Genomic DNA, 22,500 nt, shown 5'->3' with positions numbered 1-22,500 from the left:
GCCAGATGCCTATCCAGCCTTCTCTTAAAGACCCCCAAGGTAGGGGGGAGCACCACCTCCCTTGGAAGCCCATTCCAGATTTTTGCCACCCTCACTGTGAAGAAATTTTTCCTGATGTCTAGCCTAAATCTGCTCTCTGTCACTTTGTGCCATTGTTCCTTGTTACCCCAAGAGGTGCCCTGGTGAACAGAGTCTTTCCAGTTCCTTGCTGTGTGTCCCTAATAAATTTGTAGGTGGCCACAAGATCACCTCTCAACCTTCTGTTGCGGGAGCTGAAGAGACCCAGGTCCCTCAGTCTGTCCTCATACAGCTTGGCCTGCAAACCCTTAATCGTATGAGTGGCCCTCCTCTGGACCCTCTCGAGGTTATCCACATCCTTCTTAAAGTACAGCACCCAAAACTGGATGCAGTACTGCAACTGCAGTCTGACCAATGCTGCATAAAGGGGAAGTATCACCTCCTTGGTTCTATTTTTCTATCAGCTTTGCTGATGATTTCATCACACTGATGACTCATGTTCATCTTGGAGTCCACTATGACTCTCAGATCTTGTTCCACTTTTGTGCTGCTGAATTGATTTTATCTTTGCAGGTTAGTCTAACCTGACTAGACTGAACTGGTTTGCACGTGTACAGACATTCCCTCTGGACTGAGAAAATGCAGGCACATGCCTGCAGTGGATTAGGCTGGAAGATGGGGGATGCTAGATCTTCCCTTCCAAGGTACTGAGCTGAGGGGTGGCATGGCCAGGCCCCAGCAGGATGCTCTGATCAAGGAGGTGTTCCCTCCCTGTCCCCCACTCACTGTTCTTGACCAGGGAGGGATCCAGCAGGCAGTTGGTAACACCACATTTAGCACCCCATCAAGAAAAAAAAAGCCTCTCTCATTAGTTTAAGCTCTTCTTAAACAACTTTTTCCAAGGAAGGAATGGAAGGACATTACCAGCTGACCTGCTGATTAGCTCCAAAAAGCCCTAAGCAGACTGTCCTGTCTGCCTTACATAGACACCTCTCAGCATTAGCTAGCATACCACATGCTGGCTGTGGTCTGTGCTGTGCGAAAGGGGAGGTGGTGAATCCGTGCTTGAGCAGTGAGTTGGGAAGGGCAGGGGGAAGCTAGGTAGATGCTATTATGCCTGCAGTCTGTGCAGGAGCTCCAGCTAGGGAGCAGAGGGGCAGAGCCAGCTCTGGTCTGGAGCAGACAGCACTGTCCAGGGCTGCAAGGCATCTGGGATGTTGGGGGACTCTGGTTTAAGTTAAACCAGGAAGGGCTCTGGGACAAATAGTTCATAAACCGGTTTGACCCCAATCATCTACGTCTGATACTACATTCAACCAGGTTTATCTCAAACTGGTTTAAGCCATTTTCAAACTGGTTTGTGTGCACTGAATGTCTGTTCTGTTACAGGTTTAAACCAGTTTTTGATAATTTAAAACAGTTTAGTGCAATGCCTGTCCCTAGCCTAACAGCACAGTAGCCTAATAATCCTGTGTAGTAGTATGCCACAGCATGGACAATGCTGATACACTACTGCACAGTATTATTAGGTTACTGCACAGTAGCATCACAAAGGGCATGTACTGGTGCTACTGTGCAGTAACTCTGGCTACTGTGCATTTATTTAGTACTTGATTATACAAGTACTAAATTAAATGCTCAGTAACTACTGTGCATTAATGAATGTAGATTCACCCAGTAAGGGACAAAACAAGGCATAAAACTCAGGATCTCCTGTTTCTAAGCCTTGTGGTCCTCCCTACAAACCCTACTGCCTTGTCTGTAGGAGTAGGCAGGTCAGAAGAGGTTTGAGGAATTTGTCGTCTTTCCTAATTGTTGCAGGAGGAGTGATGACCAAAAATCTGAATACCTACCATCTTATTTGGTCAACTAATGGGAAATGAATTAGAGGAGATTTAGAAACAATGCTTATTTTCTGTTTTTAAAAATCTAGAGAAGAATCAGTACATATAAATTATTTCTATGCTTTCTTTGCTATTTGTGCAGTGTATAGTCAGTCCTTCATTACACAGATTCTTTTTCTTTTAGGAACATTCCAGGTATTTTAGTTTGTTGAAAGTTTTGCTCTGTTAAAAAACAAAACACTGGTTTGTATCTCCTTTATGACTATTGAGCTGAAAAGAAAGGTAGGGGAAAAAAGCAGAACAAAAATAGAGGAAAATGTAACAGGTGCTCAAGCAGAAACCCTGTTACCGAGTAAAACCCAGGATGCCTGTAAATGAGAGAGCCATAGCACAGCAGTGGGGGGTTGACACACCAAGGAAGGATAAGGGTAATTACGGCTACCACCACGTGTAAAAGGGCAGAGCCAGGGATCCCACATTTGCCCTTGGGGCATTGGAGAAGAGTGGAGAGTCACACAGAGATGGCAGAGCAACAGAAGGCTCTGCAAGCAGATGCTTGGGAGATTGATGTTGGACCGATGAAGCTGAGGGTACTCCTACTAAGGGCAGGTGGCTGGTGAGATCCCAAGAGGCTGGGAACACTACCCTGGAGAAAAGATCCAGAAACAATCCCTGATCAGGATGGCTGGGAGACCGCCGTGATCGGGAGAAGAACAAAGCAAAGTGACAATCAGCTAAGCGGCAGAACAGCCGCTTCCATGCTAATGAGGCAATTAGCGCGGTTAGTTACATTGTATCAGTCACAATAAAGGCCAGCACTTTGTGAAGATAATACCTGGGTGGTCTATTACTTATCACCCACTTCAGGGATTAACATCCAATTCTTTTTCCATCTCCTTAGTTATGGCAGGCGAGTCCTGAAGGGAAGACGGGCGGGTAGCCGACTCCCGCTCACAGAAAAGAAAGGGTGACAAGAAAAAAAAAAGATAAAATTTGTAAAGAAACTAGCCATAGGACTTTCAGTCGCATCTTACATCAATGAATGTTACATCATTTTGATTTACTTGCCTGGCCTCTATAATTCACCTCCCCACCTATTCCAGAGTCTTGGGATTCAGTGTTCACCTTGGGCACCTCTTTGTTTTAGTGGATAACTGGAAAACTGGGGTGATCAGCTGTTTTTCATGTCCACATGCAACAGAGCTATTCCATATTGTTTAATCAGCATGTCCCAATTCCTTTTATTAGAGGGGTTTTTGTTTGTTTGTCTGTATTTTTGCAGGAAAAGGTAGAGGGGGAGGGATTGCACAAGCCAAAGTTTATTCAGCAAAATCACAGTAGGCAAATTGTGAGCATAAAGTTAAGATCCTGTTGAAACAAAATTAATTTCAGGTGGCTTTTTGAAGATTACATTGTCCAGCCAGAGAACAGAGAACAGGACCCATGTAGATTAAGCAGCTAATTAAATACAGGCTTTTGAATATTTTCAGGGATATGAACATTGAGCAGCTTATGGGCAGTCCAGAGGCTGAAATTTATTCACAGAGAATGTTGAAACAATTTTGCATAGCAAACAAATTAACAAATTACTACAGCCTGCTTACAGAAAGAAAAATTAGTTCATTACTCAGATATGCACATATATGAGAACCAATCATGAATCTCTACACCCTATTTTTTTGTTGTTGTTGCAAAAAATACAGATGTGTATAAACTGAATGATTTTGTGAAACAGAGACAGTTTAGACAAATATCCCAACTTGAACAAGTTTTTGAAAAAGTTGAAATGCTATATTTCAACATTTTGGAACAGAAAAGTTTGCAATTTTCACGACAAAATGATTTTTTTCATGTTAGTCAATGTAAACTAAAAATGAAAGAAAGGGATCAACGCTGAGACCCAAAATCATCCAGAGAAACTGTTTCAGTTAGCCCAAACTGAATATTCAAAATCTCAGAAGGTATCTTGGGTTAGGAAAATTATGTTCACACATGTCTAACTTCAGTCATGCCCCAAACACACAGCCTTGAGTTTATAAATGGGCTTTAAAAGGGCATGGGAGCAAGCTATCCTGATGCAACAGAAGAATAGGAAATGCAGCAGAAAGCCAGTTTGGCTAGACAAGTATCTCTTCAATGAGTTGAAATTCAAAAAGGAATCCTACAACAAGTAGAAACTTGGTCATTGTACTGGGGAAGAATAGAAGAGCATTAAACTGGGATGCAGGGAGAAAATTAGGATGGCTAAGGCACAGTTGTCATATGCAACTGGTAAGGAACGTAAAAGCCAATAAAAAAGGATTCTACAAGTATGTCAGAAGTAGGAGAAAGACCAAAGAAATCATAGGTCCTTTACAAAATGCAGAAGGCAATCTAGTTTCAGGTGATGCAGAAATTTTGAATGCCTTTTTTACTTCAGTCTTCACAAATAAGGGCAGCTATCAGATGTTGAAAACAATTGGTAGCAAAAACAGGGAAGGAGGCAAGTAGCCTAGAGGAGCAGAAGACAGGTTAGGAATTCATTAACAAGCTAAGGAAATATAGAAAAGTACAGTAAGTTGGATACGTAACTGGCTGGATCATCATGCTCAATTAGTAGTCATCAGTGGTTTAATGTCTCATTGGGAGTCAGTATTAAGTGGGATTCCACAGGAGTCTGGTATTGTTCAACATCTTTATCAATGGTTTGGATGATAGGATTGAGAGCATGCTTAGCAAATTTATTGATGGCACCAAGCTGGGTGGAGTTGCAGACACTCTGGAGAGCAGGGCTAGGATCCAGTATGACCTGGATAATTTGGGAAAAAAAGGTCCATAATCAATCAGATGAGATTCAGAAGGACAAGGACAAAGTCCTGCAATTGGGATGGAATAAATGCATGCACAAAAATAGACCAGGGCATGAAGGGCTAGGCTTCAGTACTACTGAGCAGGATCTGGGGGTTACAGTGGATAATAAGCTGAATATGAGCCAATACTGTTCTTTTGTTGCAAAAAAAAAAAAAAAAAAGAGGGAGAGAAGCCAACAGCATACTGGAGTTTATTAACAAGAGTGTCATTTGCAAATATTGTCAAAAGTGATTCTTCCGCTGTAATTGGCACTGGTGAGGCCCCACTTGGAATACCATGTTCAATTTTGTACCCTACACTTTAAGAAGGTTTGGACAGACTGGAGAGAGTCCAGTGCAGAGTGACAAAAATGACTAGGGACCTGGGAAGCAAGAATTGAGGAAAGGCTGCAAAAATGGGTTTTTTAGTTTGGAGAAGACAAAGCTGAAGGGGTATTTGATAATGGTCTTCAAATACCTGAATAGTGATTAAAGAGAAGATAGGGATAGATTTTCTCAATGGGTTCAGGGGACATAAGTAGGAACAAAGGTTTCAAGGTGCAGTAGAGGAAATTTAGGTTGGAGTTCAGGAGGAATTTTCTGACTATGAGGGTGGTCAAGCATTGAACCAGGCCACCTAGAGAAGATATGAAATCTCCATCCTTGGAAATTTTCGAGAGTAGGTTGGACAGACACTTGACTGGGATTGTTTAGTCTGGGATGATCCTGTCTTTAGCAGGTATGTGGGCTAGGTGACCTTGTGAAGTTCCTTCCAGCCCTACTTCACTATGATTCAGTCATCATAGGACTTCTACAATGCCCTGCTAAGAGCTTTGAAAAATAGCAAACCTCAGGGAATTGCTCTTCCAGAGCTCATGGCTCACTAAGTGGCCTATGTGGAAGAAAGCAGACCAATTGCCTCCTGGAATTCTTGTTTCCTTTTGGTTGAGTAGAAAAGGAAGTTATGGACTGAAGGATGTCCATGCACTCAGGGGAATTTGATCCTGAAATGGGATCTGATACAGACAGCTTCTCTGCTATTCCACTAAATATTTCCACTATTTGCATCATGTTCAGGGCCCTGAACAATTACTTAGTACTACTCCATTAACTTCAGTGGAATTATACAAGCAGAGGTTTTGATCCCACAAATTCTTTCCAGAGGTGGATCCAAACTTTGGCCAAAATCCCTAGCATCAACTGACATAAGTACAACAAGCCCTGTAATTTAAAAACAAGAAAGTGGGCTTTAAGGTTTTGGATCAGACTTTTCATTAATTAAAACTTAGAGTAATTCTCACCCTCTCCCCAGCCATATAAATGAGTTTAAGTGATCAGAAACTGGTTTAAACCTGTAACAGAATAGAAATTCAATGCACATAAACCAGTTTCAAAATCCGCCCCCCCCCCCCCGGCAAACCCCAGCTAGGGTCTGGGGCCAGGGAGCGGGGGTTAAACTTCCTTTGAGTACAAAGCTGTCCTGCCCTGCTAAATTTACTGTTGGCTGTGACTGTGGACTACAAATCCTAGAGGCATCTGGAAGCAGGAAGAGGAACTCTGCAGAGTTCTGCTGCTGTAATTGTGGACTGCATATCTCAGAGACCTTGTGGGCAGCAGGAAGAGGAAGCAAACACACAACTCAAGCTGGTTATATGCCAAAGAGCCATGCCCTAGTGCCCCCCACTTTCTCCCCAGCTTCTGGCAGGCATTTGGCTGTATTTCCTGGATCAAAAGTGAATGTCTGTTCATTTGCTTATTGGTTCAATCTTTGCAGCTTAGACTAACCTGAAAAGACCAAATCAATTCATCCTCAGGCTTTTTGACTGTCTGTACTTACCCCAAGAGATGAGTGAAATAAAAATAAAACAAGGATCAGCAACTCACACAGTTGTTCAATGGTTAGGATTTTTCTAAATTACTGGAGTTTCTTCCTCCTTCCTGTACAGGTGTTGTGTTTGGTGGGTTTGGGAGGAGGAGCAGGAGAGCTGTGCTTCTTCAGGTGCTTATTCATAGGCTAGCCAATTGCCCGTGAAGAATAATGGGGGGTAGGGCATAGAGGACAGGGGCTGGGATGGAGTGCTTCCCCCATCCTCTGTCCGGTCCTCAGCTCAGCTTCAGAATCATGGCGGTGCTCCCCCACATTTGGAGCACTCTGATTGATTGGCTGTTTCCATCAGCCAATCAGAGTGTGAATAAAGTGTTACAGACAGACAGACTTAGGCTTTTATAATACTAGAATCTTTAAGGCCAAAAGAGATCACTGTCATTGTTGAGTTCTGTGTTTCCCAAAGACTTTTGGACCAGTGAAGTGCTGTCAGGCCTCTCTTCTTGTGCTTCATGCATGACAAAGGTGATAGGACTTCCCTGTATTAAGAGTCTCCTTTTTATCTCTGTTTTTACTATTAGTAGCAAAGGCATAACTTCCATCCATCATGATGGCAACATATGTTCAGAAATCATATGCCTTTAGCTTTTTCAGTCATTTCCATTTAATACTTTGCTTTGCTGTGTATAAATGAACTTTATACCCCATATTAACAAGAGATTATATAAATGAACATAATGAAAAAGTTTATTTTATACATTTATTTTTTACAGAACTTATATGGATCTGCAGTTTCCACTACCCCAGAACTACCTCTCTTTTATACACCTATTGATTTAGTAGACATCAGTGTTGAAATGGCTGGATTGAAGTTTCCAAATCCATTTGGTATTGCCAGTGCAACTCCAGCTACTAGTTCTCCGATGATTCGAAGAGCTTTTGAGGCAGGATGGGGTTTTGCTGTCACCAAAACATTCTCTCTGGACAAGGTAAGGAAATATTTTAAGGTGTATTTAAGTCTTAGTCATTTCATTTGCTTTTAAATTATCTCAGCATTTTGAGGATATAACTATTAGATCCAGTGAATTAAATAGCTTTTAGAATTCTGTGAATATTCTGTTAACCTTTCCAGGGCCATCATTATTATTATTGCTATTATTTATTTGCTTCTGAAAGTGACCAGCATGTGCCTGCAATTACAGAGATCATCAAAGAAAACAGAATGAGCAGTTAGACAAAGAATAGCAGAATAAGGTCAAGTGAAGACGTCAACTAATCAGGAGGGTGAGGATTGGCTAACTTCTAATGATAAAATGTTTGGTAACATTAGCTTTTTGTTTTTCCATTATGACATAAACTTTCTCTGTTTATTGCACAGCCTTACCATTACCAGTCATCCAATTTCTTTTAGATATTACAGTGCAAATGGGTTTACAGGAGGGAATTGAATGCAAGGGCAATAGACAGAATAAATAGTGGCTTTTTCTAATGGCATGTTAAGGTCTGTCTGTGTGTAGAGAACTGCCAGGATGAAGGTAGGGAAATGTTTGTGCAAATATTGGGTACATACATTAGTTTATCTATGTTGATGATGGAGTCACTGGTCCAGCAGAGGGGATGGAGCCAATATATAACAAGTCAGGGATAAAGATGTAGGGAAAAACAGAGTTTACTTGAAGGCCTGGAATGTAAGGCCAAGGAACTTCACTCTAATGGAGCAGAAGTTTAGAGGTTTGTAAAGGAATTAATGTCATGACAGGTAAGCATGATGGGCTGGCTGGAAGGTCATCTTTGTTGAAATATTTTGTATAGACTTGATGTACATACTAGGCATATTTGGGAAGAGAAGAAGGAGTGTTCTGCAGTCAAGACTGAAAACTGAAGGTTTGAGCAGGGAATTTAACTGCAGATGCTAAAAGGCTTTACTTACAGTCTTGCATAATATTGTGGATGGTGCTGGCATCAAACAGAGTAGCAGACAGTAACGGGGCGTGAAGAATGTTTGGGAAGGAAAATGACAAGCACAGCTTTGGCTATGTTAAATGTTCATTTACTATGAAACATTAAGTAGAAGGGAATTGAAACAGAAGAGGTGCAGGATTGGTTAGATAGAGATTTAAACAGAGGGAAGAGGAAGATTTGTGAATCCTTTTGTATAGAGAGGGTAGAGAAATCCATGTGAGTAGATGAGATTATGTGCTTTGGGTATAAGGTAAGGGGAGTGGGGAAGTGAATGTATTCCATTGTAAAATACATTGGCCAGATTTTGATTGCAGTTATATAAGCAGCATGATATACACGTCATAGGATTCTTTGCTACTCTACAGACAGCAGACGTAAAAACATATGTGTAACAAGAGATCCTGATCTGATCTATGGGGTAAAACATACAGAGAAATGTCTCACTGAAATACTTCAGTAAGGAAGGATTTAATTGAAGCTATCCATTTTTGCATAACTATTTCACTGCCTGAAATGATGACATGATATAGCAAGTATTGAAAGGTATTATTAGATATGTTGCTATAATGCCTGCAACCATGCCATCTTGCACTGTGACTGACTGTCAAATTCTGTAAGCTAAGCAAGCCCAGGTTAGTTTACTATATAGGTAGGAATCCTTGAAAGAAAAGGAACAGGTTTGTGCTGCACAACTCCCAATGGTGTTACCTAAAATTACTTTTCTACCATTTATTGCAATAAGACAAGTCTCACAGACACTGAGCCACAATGTTTGTGAAGTGCTTTAAAATACCGTGTCAGGGGCTACAGAATGTAATTGTTTTAATTTATAAATCCAATACAGTGTTAATGCTGCACAAATAAGTATTTCAAATGGAAAGAAAAGGTCAATGAGTTGTTACTTCAGTGAGTGTTACACAAAGACTTTGTTCTCAGTCTGTTTAATACTGAAACAAATAATCAGAAGATAGTATGGAATAATATAATTCAGTATAATTTACATTTCTTTGATCTCTCTATTTTTTCTTTGTTCCTTTTTTCTAAAATTAGCTTCAGGTTGTATAAACATAAATTTGATGTAATACTTGCCTAAGAGCAGAAGACTTTCTGGTCCTGCAGTTTAAGCGCAAACAGATATTTATTAGGGCTGTGCAACGCTTTGGTAGCCGATTCAATTTGGAGGAGATTCAGCCCGATTTGGTGGCTGGATCCCCGAATCCGAATCAAATCGAATCAGGAGACCCATTAAAAGGTCCAAATTGAATCGGAAGCCTTTGAATCAATTTGGAGAGATTTGGCGCTGATTTGGAGATTTGGCCATAGACTATACAGGCAGCACTCCTCGACAGCACTAGACACAGCTGCCTCCAGCTGGTAAGTCTGTTGTGGTGGGCATGGGAGTGGGTGTGTGTCCCCAGATCTGCATGAGGCAGGCTGGGTTAGGGTGCACTCCAGGAGGCTAGGCCCAGTTGCCCACCATTGGACTGTGGTTCACGGGGTGGGTGGAGGCGGGGCTGTGCTCCGGGAGCCAAGCCCCCACTACCGGACTGCACTCTGAGGGGCAGGTGGAGCCAGGGCTGTGCTCCAGGAGTTTAGCCCCAGCTGCCCACTACCGGGCTGTACTCCAAGGGGCAGGTGGACCCAGGGCTGTGCTCTGGGCAGCTACCAGCTGGAGGCAGCCACAGCCCAGAGTATAGCCCTGGCTCTGCCTGCCCCAAAGAGTACAGCCTAGCAATGGGGGCTTGCCGGCCAGAGCGCAGCCCTGGCTCTGCCTGCCCCACAGAGTGCAGTGGAGTGAGGACTATGGGGGGCTGCAGTCACCCTAAAACTCCACATATCCCCTGCCACCAGCCCCACCCCAATCTGAGTGCATGTCCCCGCCCCCCATGCCCTGCCACTGATCTTCTAGCTGAGGTGGGTGGGGCAAAACCACAGCTTGTCCAGGAGGTGTAGGGAGGCTGGAGTGGCTTCCGCCACTGCACTCTGCTTTTCCATGGCAGCACAGCGGCACCATCCTGCACCTCCCTGCCCCAGCTGGGCAAGCGGTGGGAGGGCATAGTCCCCACTCCCAGTGTCAGCTGCTACCCATTCGGAGCTCAGTCCAGCACAGCCCATTCTGTGGAGATCTGGGAGCACTTGCCTGCTACCATGCCTTCCCAGACGAGTGGCAAGAGCTGCCAGAGGAGCCACTGGAAGAGCAGCTCCCAGTGCACAGCGGCATATAGTGGTGGGAGCCCCTATCCCAAGTCCCATGCCCCTCCACCCCAGCTGGGCAGCTTGTCCCAGCCCCAATCCCTCCCTCGCTGTTGGGGTGTTGATCTGCCCCCCCACGCCCCTTCCCTCCCCCCTCCACCCACCACAACAGACTTACCAGCTGGAAGCAGCTGTGTCCAGTGTTGTTGAGGTCAGCTACCTGTATAGTCTATGGCTGAAACTCCGAATCAGTACCAAATGTCTGGATTCAAATCAGCTAGATTGAATCAGGACAGTGATTCGAATCACCAAATCAAATGTGTCCCTCCAAATCAGCCAAATCCAAATCCAAGGTAAATACTTGCTGCTTCACACAGGCCTAATATTTATATACTAGCCAATTGCCTGTCATGAATGATGGATTTCAAAGTAGTGTTTACATGGCTGGCCCTGAAGAGTGGCCCTGTCCCTGCTCATTCTGTTGCCCCTCACTGAGAAATCACAGCCCCCCCAGCTCTTTTGCTGCTCCTCACTGACCCCAGCCCCTCACTCACAAAACTGAAGTATTCTGCTCCCCTGGATCCTGATGGTGCCCCTCACTCCTGACCCACAGCACCCTGGCACTGCCAGTGACCCCCACACTCCCAACCCACAGTCCCCCACCCCGATGCCCCTCACTCCTGACCCGCAGCCCCCTGACCCCACCAGCCCTGCCAGAGGGGCCCCAGCTGTCCCCATCTTCACTGTCTGGAGTGTGGTGGTTCTGATACTAGACTTTTTATTAACAAGTGGCAGTGGGTTGATTCATACCCAGAGGTAAATCCAAACACTCTGTGACACCTACTTGGCCCTAAATAACTGCACACATGTTCCCCTTCAAGGACCTGTTACATTAGTGCCAGAACAAAAGAAAAATGGTCATCAGTTGGCAGCAAACTGTGGCCAGTCCAGCAGCACAAGGGCCAGTGCCTGTGCTTTGCTTGCAGAGGCTGAGCAGCCATGAGACGCTGAGGTGGGGCACGGGAGGAAGGGCGGAGAGGGGGCCATGGCCAGGCTGCCTGGTGCAGTGCAGCAGCCCCATCCCAGGGCGGAAGGTGCCACAGCCTCCTCTCCTCCTTTCTCCTTTCCTTTCCTTTCCTTCCCTTTCCTTTCCTCTTTCCATCCCACTGCCCTCCAAGCCCCCCTGCCCCTTTCCCATCTGGAGAACAAGCACCCCTCCCCTCCCCCCTGCCCTGTTGCAGCCCCAGCCCCTGCTCCCCCTGCCCTGACAAAGGATTTTGCTGTGCTCCAGGGGTGGAAGCAGGGGGAGGTGATCAGAGGCAGCAGGGAGCACTGCATGGGTCTGCTCACCTCTGTATCTGCAGGCAGATTTGTGTATGTTCCCTGCTGCCTCCGATTGCCCTCCCCCTGCTCCCACCAGCAGAGCAAAGTCCCAGACATTGCTCAGATTTAAAAAACCCCCACCCTGACTAAGATCAGAGGGCTTAAAAAAGAGGACACAGATGTATGGTAACCTTATCTTGGCAACGTACGCACACTTTTTTCAAAAGCATTACCACCAGACAGACAGACTAAGCCCTTTATTATATCAGAATTTATACAAATAAGACTGTACATTAATCCTCTGTACAGCATAGAAGCCCTGCTTTGTGACAAGTTTCCCTACTCTCGGATACACTAGAGTTTGGCTGGTAGTAGAGATTAGCATAGTTTAGAAGGCCCGAATTTAGGCATGAACTTAGGCATGTTTTTTCTTAAGAGGTGCCCTTTTTTTGACCTGTCACCTGCTAGAGTATGAGTAATTTGACTTCCCAGCAGTGTTCTATTAATGTCTTATTGGGTTTCCCAACTGTGACTTGTCTTGTTCACCAGTTTTACCTTGCTTTTCCCATGCATAGTACCCTCTACCTGCCCTCTGCAGACTGAAACCTAGGGCATCCATTTTATAAGCAGCAATTAGTTCTTTGGTATTTCACAAAAAAATGGGTATGTGGTGGGCTGGTTCCCTGATGTATTCCTAAGGGAGACTATCTAAAGGATTTGTACAACCTAGCCATTGACTACTCACAGTGAGGTGACAATGAGAAGAATAAAACAGAGAAAGTGCCATTGCATCAGGGAGCCTAACAGACCTGTTAAGAGGGAGAGGGATTAGTGAGTTGAGTTATTTTGAAGATAAGTTGAGTTTTTACAGAACCGGGTCCAGGATTTTATAAAGGGGGCATGGGAGAAGCAACTAGTGCTGCAGGGGTGGCTGCACCCCTTGTTCCCAGCCTCCTTCCTCTCCTTCCCACCACAGCTGGTAAATCATGCCCCAGGAACAGCAGCTAGAAACTTTAAGTCCTGAAGAAGATAAAAATTACCTCCCCACCCCCTTGCCCAGAGGCCCCTCCCCTCCCTTTTCCTCCCCTTCTAAGTTCTTTCCTTTTCTATTCCCCCTCACCTGCCTGAATGGTGGTGGGCAGGTGGATGGGTTCTTCTTCCCCAGGCTGCTGGGGAACACCCATGGGGAGCAGGCAGGGAGGAGGAACTTACCTGCTTCCTGCCCCTACGGGTGTCCTGGGCTAAGCCCAGCCTCCACACACCCTGACCAGAGCAGGACAGGAGGTCCTCTCACCCCCAGCACAGCAGGGACACTTGTACTTGGGGTGGGGGGAAGGAGGCAGAAGGGGACATATCTCTGAGCATGGAGGGGAAGGGAGGTGGGAAGAAATGCATACTTTCTTCAGGATTTAAAAAGTCCTGGATTGCTGCTCCTGCCACATGGCCAAAGAGAGGGGTGCAGTCACTCCACTGCACTCCTCTGGGCCTACCCGTGACTTTTATATAAAAGCTTTTTTCCCTCTGAAAAGAACTTGGTGACTCTCTAATACAGTACTCTAATACAGGGTACTGTACTGTTGCTTTTTCCTTTTAACATTGTGCAGAATGCCAGTATGTCTCCACTGTTGGAAAAATGTTGTAGTCTTGATAGTCCAGAAAACTTGGACCTGAGGAAGGGTACCTTGTACCTGAAAGCTTGTCTAAGATATCTCCCTATTATTCAGTTGGTGTTCTAAACTTTGAGAACCCAGAAAGTTGTGTGCAATTTTAGTTCACCAGAATTATCTTCTGGAATCTCAAGACACCAACTCTTGCAGCCTGTGGGAGGAATGTCTGTCATATCCATCTTATACATCAGCTCTTCAGTCTTAGTGCATAGACTTCAGTTATTTTTTATTCAAATAATTCATGTGGCCACAGAAAGAACTATAGTAGAGCAAAGTTCCTTGTCATGAAGCATTAGCTCCCTTCTCAAACAAACAACACACCCTGTGCAACAGAACCACAATAGTTCTAATGTATCTAGAACCTTCTACTTGTGAGGTAGGGACAGACATCCAAAATGCCTGAATTCATTCAATCTTTGCAGGTTAGTCTAACCTGGCTAGGCTGAACCAGTTTGTAACTGCACAGACATCCCCTCTGGACTGACAAAATGCAGGAGCATCCTTGCAGTGGTTCAGGCTAGAAGTTAGGGAGCACTAAAGCATCCATCCCTTCCCTTCTACAGGGTTGAGCTGAGGTGGGAGGGGGTCATGGCTAGGCCCCACAAGACTCTCTGATTAGGAAGCCCTCCAACTCCCCCTCCGCCTGCTGCTCCTAACCACCAAGGGAGCTAGCAGGGAGTTGATAACACAGCATTTAACACCCCATCAAGAAAACAAAAGCCTCTCTCATTAGTTCACATTCTTGTTAAACAACTTTTTCCAAAGAAGTAATGGAAGGACATTACCAGCTGGCCTGTTAATTAGCTCCAAAAAGTCCTAAGCAGACACTATCCTGTCTGCCTTTGTCTTGTCTGCCTTACATAGACCCCTCTCAGCATTAGCTATCATACCACATGCTGGCTACGATCTGTGCTGTGGGAGGGGGAGTGGGGAATCCTTGCTTAACCAGGGAGTCCTGGGTGGTGAGGGTGCACAGGGAAGCCAGGAAGACTCTGCTGTGCCTGCTATCTCTGCCGGAGCTTCAGCCACGGAGCAGAGGGGAGGGGCCAGCTAAGCTCTCTGGAGCAGAGATCCCCATCCAGGGCTGCAAAGCATCTGGGATGCTGGGGGCTCTGGTTTAAGTTAAACCAGGAAGGGTCTGTAACAAATATTGCATAAACTGGATTGACCCAAATTGGTTAAATCTGATATCACATTTAACCAGGTTTATCTCAAACTGATTTGAGCCATTCTCAAACTGGTTTATGTACATTGAACATCTGTTCTGTTACAGGTATAAACCAGTTTCTGATCACTTAAATGAGTTTAAGTGTAATGTCTGTCCCTAGTGGTGGGGTATAGATTTCAACCACGTCACCCAGCAAGCATGTTCTTAAGCAGCACTTAATTATAAAAGGAACATACAGAACACAATATGAATCATAGCTGAACTTCTCTCAGAATATTTATGCACTTAACTTCACTCTAATTTGTTCAGAAAGTACTAAGTCTTGCAGTATACAACTGTCAATGTAAACTGGATAGTGGTAAATAATCATTTGTGGGAGTTTTCATTACAAAATAAATGATATATTTAAAAATTGAACTAATTTGTATCAGGTAATTTGATCTCTTTTAGAAATGGGGATAACTTCACTTAAGAAGGCTTTCAATAAGCTAGGAAAATGAAAGAGAAAAATACCCAAAGCTGGCCCGCATTCTCTTACTTTTCTCTGTTTGCAAACTTTATTTCCCTCTTTTGCACTTCTGTGCCTGAAATAGTATTTTTGTGTTATTCAGTCTCTTCTGCAGAAATACTGCACCTTAATTGTCTTGATAAGAAGTTTGAAAAAAAAGTTGAAGGAGAAGAATAAAATAAAGTCCAAGTATAGGATTCAGTTAATAGTAAGCCTGTTTATAATATATTTTGCTGTATACCAATCATTAGTTCTTCAGAACGATCTTCTCTGAATAATAGAAACTATCTGAAATAGGAATAATCTCTTAGTTTAATTTTAAAAATGGTAACAGCTGGTTTCTTTTCAATAGAATTGTTACATTGATTCACTGGACATTTATACAACTTTTATCTAGTATTAAGTAGGATTCAGTACATAGACATTTACATTAAATTCTGTGAGAACAAAGTTTTAGGAAGACCATGTTTAAATTTATGATTTTAAATAAAAATGTAAAAGGTATCCACTAAAAACTGTATTTATCTATGAATTAGTTCATTTTGAGCCATACACTTATTGAAAATCTGTTATTTTTGTAAAATCATAGAATCATAGAAAATTAGGGTTGGACGGGACCTCAGAAGGGCATCTAGTCCAACCCCCTGCTCAGAGAAAGACTATCCCCAATTACATCATCCCAGCCAAAGCTTTGTGTAGCCAGGTCTTAAAAACCTCCAAGGATGGAGATTCCACAACCTCTCAGGGTAACCTGTTCTAGTGTTTTACTATCCTCCTAGTGACAAAATTCTGCTTAATATCTAACCTAAACTTCCCTTGCTGCAACTTGAGACTGTTGTTCCTTGTTCTGTCATGGATTAATTCAGTCTTCAGGGATTTCCTTGTTGCACTCTTTTTTTCTATGGTAGAAAGAGAAAAAGTAAGTGGAATGGCAGAAATGTTTGCTTTGATTTTTTAGATGCTTCCTTCAGTTGTAAAAATTTAATTTTGATTAATCAGAGACATCTGTCTTTACTCTGTTGTGACATCCATTGATTTGTGGTGCTGTTGCTTTCAATAACTTAGAAGCCATTGCCTTTTTTGGAGTACCAGCCGAAATAAATGTGTACAAACTTCATCTTAAACCCTCAATGTTTTCTCACTTTGTAGTACAGGTTGCACAGCGAATTAAAAAAAAAACATAACTGCAATTAAAATTAGAGTAAATTTCTACTAAAATGTTGCAGGAAAGTTTCTAATCATAGTATATATCTATATAATCTTGAATATATTTTCCAAAACCATTTCTCAATAAGAACCATTTTATGTAAGAAATTAATGAATTTACCCAAGAGATAAGAATTTTTGTTTACTGTTTTTCAATACACTGATTTATACTTCAGTCAGTTGTATATTTATATGGTTTGTACCTCCCTGTATAATTATAGGTGGTAAAAAATCTAAACACAATGAGACATTGTTTTCCATAACATTAGTATTTCACTGAAGTGAACCTGTATTAAAAGATGTATATTTTTGTATGATGTTACAGCATGGTAATTTAGATTAAACTAGTTATAATTTATGGTGCTAAGCCAAAAAGCTATTTAAGATGTATTAAAATGCAGAACCATGACATTTGAAATTCTGATGTTCCTAATATGACAAAGGTTATTCTATGGAGTTTTGCTATAATATGAAATATTAATATTTCACAATACAGTTTTGATGAAGTACAATTTGCCTAGCTTGCATATGATAAAGAAATTAAATGCTCACCAAGGGAGTTCAGTGAGAATTAGAGCCCAGCCTGAACATCTGCTTGAAATTTTATTATCCTGTCCTACTGACAGCATCTATCCCTCGTTGTTTTTCTAGATTGACAGCTGAATATTGCACTGATTTCTGCAGCAAATATGTTTGGGTGAACTTTGTTTCCTTTTTTAGGAATTTAGAACATGCTTCTGATTTTCTACTTATAATTTTTTTTTATACTCTTGACATTTGTAGATGCCAGATTGAGGTCTAGCATGCTGTAGCAAAGATAGACCATTGACTTGCAACGAAATGCCAGTTGATATCTCAGTAAACAGAAATATTACTATTCTTTATTGTGTGGCCTGTATGAAAGCTGTATGGGCTTTCTTTGGGGAGACAAATGATCAGATTGTTAATGTCAAATATAAAAAAGACTGTTTGCCTTTCTACTAAATAACATCAAAGACAACTTTTATTAACTACATTCTTGAACAAAAAAATGAGCTTTTTACAGGATTTCTTAGCACACTAAGCCTGCCTGTGACTTGAATTATTTATTATTTAAAAAAATACTCAAATAAGTCTTAAAATATAAACTGTGAATTTGAAGAAAATTGTAATGGTGGATATCAATCGTATTTTATGTCTAACTGCTTTTAGATTTGGATATGTAAAGTGTACAAAACAAAGGAAAAATTATCTTGGGGATAGAAAATAGCATGCAATAATACAAAACAAATCTTATAATTAAAAGATTGTATTGAACTTGGATATTTTAAATAGAAAAAATGTTACTCAAAAAGCAGTTTATGCTGTGAATCTGAGCAAAAGACAAAAAAAAATCTTTCTTGTGCACTCTCAACAACACATTTTTATGGTATCTTTGATTTAAGAACTAAATTCACTGCTGTACTTCCTCTTACCCCAGCCCTGACAGTTTAGAACAGCCTAGAGGCTTGCTTTTTAAAGCAGCTTCATAGGCTGCTCTAGCTTTTAGTCTCCAAAAATTGTGTGCCAGCTGAGGAACACCACAGTGCACTGGGTTCCAGCTGGTGCCATTATCTCTTCCCACTATGCCCCCTTATGCCATGGACAGCAGGGGCATGGCAAAAAGACCCATTAAACCAACAAGCCACATCTTTGCACTGGAAGAATTCCTATCTATGAGGGTGTAGGCAGTCACACGTAATGCTGGAACAATACAATGGAAGTAGAGAACCAGGGAATCTGGTCATTTAATGTAGTGGGAACTTAAAAAAAAATCACAAGCTAATCTCTTACATAGTGTAACTACTGAAATCCCACTGAGACATGTAAGACTTAAACTGCTGCATGTCTCATTCTCTGTGATGTCAGTGGATTTACAAAAGTGATGAATTTGGCCCTGTTTTAAAAAATAATTTTCAGCATTAATAATTTAGATTATATTTGCCAATGAACATGTCAAAATGTGGAAGGTAGTGAAGTATATTTGTGAAACAAATGTTTAGAAGTCCTTTGACTGAAATATCCCTCTATATAAAAGGGGTTTCTTGTGATAGTATTTATAGCATCAGGAACGCAATAGTCATTTTATGGCATATTCCAAAGAAGAATCACAGAGATGGATGTGGCATGGTAGGTGTTTTTCTAGTGAATCTGTACACATCAGAAATCTACAAGCACAGATTTCTACAAACATCAAAGGGCTTCCTGTTCTCAGTTTCCCTGAATTAGCAAGAAGAACCCAGCTGGAGAGTTGATCCTTCAGTCATATGCCTGCTGAGCATTATAAAAACCCTAGCATTTGAACCAGAAAGCCCAGATATCTATCATGGAGATGATCTCCTCAAGGGTACAAGGAAAGCTGGGTGTGAGTGGCTATGTGTGTGTAAAATGTCTACCAGAGAATAATTAGAATAATAGAATCATATAAAATGAGAGTTGCAAGGGATCATAGGAAGTAATCTAGTCCAACCTCCTGCTTAAAGCAAGACCACCTCCAGCAAGACCATCCCAGCCAGGGCTTGGTCTAGCCAGGCCTTAAAAGCTTCCAAGGATGGAGATTTCACAACCTCTCTGGGTAACCTGTTCCAGGGATTTACTACCCTCCTAGTGAGAAACTTTTTCCTAATATCCAATTTAAATTTCCCTTGCTGCAAATTGAGACCATTGCTCCTTGTTCCGTCATCTGCTACCATTGAGAATGGTCTACTTCCATCCTTTTTGGAACTATCTTTCAGGCAGTTGAAGGCTACTATTAAATCCCCTCTCAGTCTTTTCTTCTCCAGACTAAATGAATCTAGTTCCCTCAGCCTCTCCTCATAAGTCATGTTCCCCACCCCCTAACCATTTTTGTTCCCTTCCACTGGACTCTCTCCAGTTTTTTCACATCATTTCTGCAGTGGGGGGACCAAAACTGGACACAGTACTCCAGATGTGGCCTCACCAGTGCCAAATAAATGGGAATAATTACTTCCCTCGATCTGCTGGTAATACTTCTACTAATATAGCCCAATATGCCATGAGTCTTCTTCACAACAAGGGTACACTGTTGGTTTGTATTCAGGTTATTGTCCACTGTAAGCCCCAGGTCCTTTTCTGCAGAGCTGCTGCTTAGCCAGTCGGTCCCCGACTTGTATTGATGCATGGGATTGTTCCTTCCTAAGTGCAGGACTTTACACTTGTCCTTATTAAACCTCATGAGGTTTCTTTTATATCCAGTCCTCCAATTTGTCAAGGTCTCTCTGAATATTAGCCCTACCCTCCAGTGTATTTACTTGGTATCATCTGTAGACTTGCTGAGAGTACACGACATCCCATCTTCCAAGTCGTTGATGAAGATACTGAACAAAACCAACCCCAGGACCAACCCCTGAGGCACTCTACTTGATATTGGCTACCAAATAGACATCAAGCCATTGACTACTACCTTTTGACCCAACAGTTCAGCCCGTTTTCTATCCATCTTGCAGCCTATTCATCCAACCCATACTTCCTTAGATCACTTGTGCGAATATTGTGAGAGACCATAACAAAAACCTTACTTAAAGTCAAGATATATCTTGTTCACTACTCTCCCCACATCCACAGACCGAGTCATCCCATCATAGAAGGCAGTCATGTTGGTCAGGCATGACTTACTCTTGGTGAATTCATGCTGACTTCCTGATCACCTTCTCCTCCTGGAGGACCTGCTCTATGATTTTTCCAGGGACCGAGGTGGGGCTGACAAGTCTGTAGTTCCCCAGATCCTCCTTATTCCCTTTCTTAAAGATGATCATAAAATTTGCCTTTTTCCAATCAGCAGGGACTGCTCCTGATCACCATAAGTTTTCAAAGATAATGGCCAGCCGCTCTGTAGTCACATTGCCCAGCTACCTCAGTATCCTTGGGGGTATTTTATGCAGCCCCATGGACTTGTACATATCCAGCTTTTCTAAATAGTCCCTAACTTGTTCTTTCTCCCCTGTTGGCTGCTCCTCTTCTCCCCAAACTGTACTGCCAGATGCAGTTGTCTGGGAGTTAACCTTGCCTGTGAAGACTGAGGTAAAAAAGGCATTGAGTACTTCAGCCTTTTCCACATCATCTGTCACTAGGTTGCCTTTTCCCATTTAGAAAGGGACCCACACTTCCCCTGATCTTTCTTTTGTTGCTGATGTACTTGTATAAACCCTTCATGTTATCATTCACATTTCTTGCTAGGTACAACTCCAGTTGCACTTTTGCCTTCCTGATTTCATCCCAGCATGCCCAAGCAATAATCTTATTCAGCTTTAATCTTCATTTTAAACTTATAGTTTCTATTATTAAACAGGTGTTTTATGCTAATTTGTCAAAGTAAGCAAATTCAGAATGGCACTTAGACACAATCTAAATTTGGCCTTTAAGCTTTAGTTTTGGCAGTTTGTAAATACTAGTGTACGGTAAACCAGTATTTGAGAGAACTTTCTATCATACAAGTTAAAAAATTGAGGAGACTGATTTTGCACTCAGTTATGCTAGTATAAATCAAGAACAAGTCTAACAAAATCCACTGATGTAGATTCAGAATATAGAGCTAAATGTTTTATAAATAAGCTCTCTGAAGTAGAAGTCCAGTATATACTGAAAATATCCATTGCTTTAGGTAGATTTTATGACACTACAACCAATGAGGCTGTATGTGTGAAATGTAGCATGCCTCAAGTGAAAGTATTTCTTCAAAATATAATTTAGAAGATTATCAGTGGTGTTAAATATGCACATCTTTTAAGTTAGCTAAATATTAGTTAAAATCTCAAATATATTTCTAAACACCTTATGTTTATAAGATGTTTCAAACTAAACAAGCTATTAATCCTGTATTACTTTTGTATAATATGACTGATTCTTGTTAAACTATTAGCCAAGGTGTTTTTCTTTTTGCCGTTTTTTTCTAACATAGTTACAATAAGTCTGATTTCCCAGAATTGCCAAGCCATCTGCAGCTCCTGTTGACTTAATTTAGGGAGCTTAGCACTCCTGAATAACAGATCCAGTATCAGAAAAACACAAATGTAACATGCTCATATCAAATATTGTAGTTTAGAATTGATTAGCTAATTTAACCGTATGACCTCTGAGAAAACATATAGAAACCTTAACAAAATCCAAAATAGCATTCTATAAGAAAATATTTCAGATAAAAATATTGTGTCAGTGTAAGTTAGCAAGTGATTTCTGAAAAGTAGATTTCTTTTCATTTTAAAATTAGAATTTTGTTAACTGTTTCTTTTTCCAGGTGATTCAAGTAAGTGATTGTGGGCACTTGCATCACCATGGCATTAATAATATACTTAATCAGACATGTTAGTTTTTCCATATCACAACCCATCAAAGCACTGCTTTTAAAGTTAACATTATGCCCTTTGTCAGAGGCCCCTACTGTCCACCTAGTTTCATTCAACAGAACAGATTTATGTAATTTTTTACAAGATAAAACAGCTTCCCCCCATATTTTTAATCAAAATACTTACCATGTTTTTTTCACCAGTTTGTTCTGAGTGCTCTCCCCTCCCCCATCATTTATTTCATATTCAAAAAAGGCTCCCATCATAAACATTATTATAGTCATGGCAATGTTAACTATCAGAGCAGTAACATTGACTTCAGTGGAACATTGTATATACTTAAACATGTATATATTTGCTGAAGAATCTTCATGATCTGATCCTAACACTGTATTTTTATTGCATCGTTTTAGCACCAAATCAATTTGAAAATAATCTAAAATGTATCATCTCTTGCTTTGATTTCATTATTTTTTCTATTTCATTTGCTTATATTGCCCTCAATTTTTTAATCAGTTTTTCTCCAATTTTCCCATCATGTTAGTACTTATAACCCATCGGATCTTAACTTTCTCTTCTGTCTACAGAAAAAAAAGAAAAAATAATTAAATGATAAATGCAGCAAAAGACAGCCTAA

At 41.7% G+C, this 22,500-nt stretch overlaps 1 protein-coding gene across 5 annotated transcripts in view; it reads left to right on the top strand.

The window, feature by feature from the left end:
- Positions 1-22,500, top strand: part of DPYD (dihydropyrimidine dehydrogenase) — a 685,692-nt gene that overhangs the window by 364,221 nt on the left and 298,971 nt on the right. For all 5 annotated transcript variants that reach the window (XM_090050053.1, XM_090050052.1, XM_090050055.1 and 2 more), the window contains one exon: positions 7,289-7,504. In XM_090050053.1, coding sequence (XP_089906179.1) covers positions 7,289-7,504 — 216 coding nt within the window. The remainder of the gene's footprint in view (positions 1-7,288; positions 7,505-22,500) is intronic.

The sequence above is a fragment of the Crocodylus siamensis genome, chromosome 5 (genome assembly GCF_052110815.1).
Source record: "Crocodylus siamensis isolate JL-2025a chromosome 5, ASM5211081v1, whole genome shotgun sequence".
NCBI classification, from domain to species: domain Eukaryota; kingdom Metazoa; phylum Chordata; order Crocodylia; family Crocodylidae; genus Crocodylus; species Crocodylus siamensis.
This window is presented reverse-complemented; position numbering and strand designations above follow the sequence as displayed.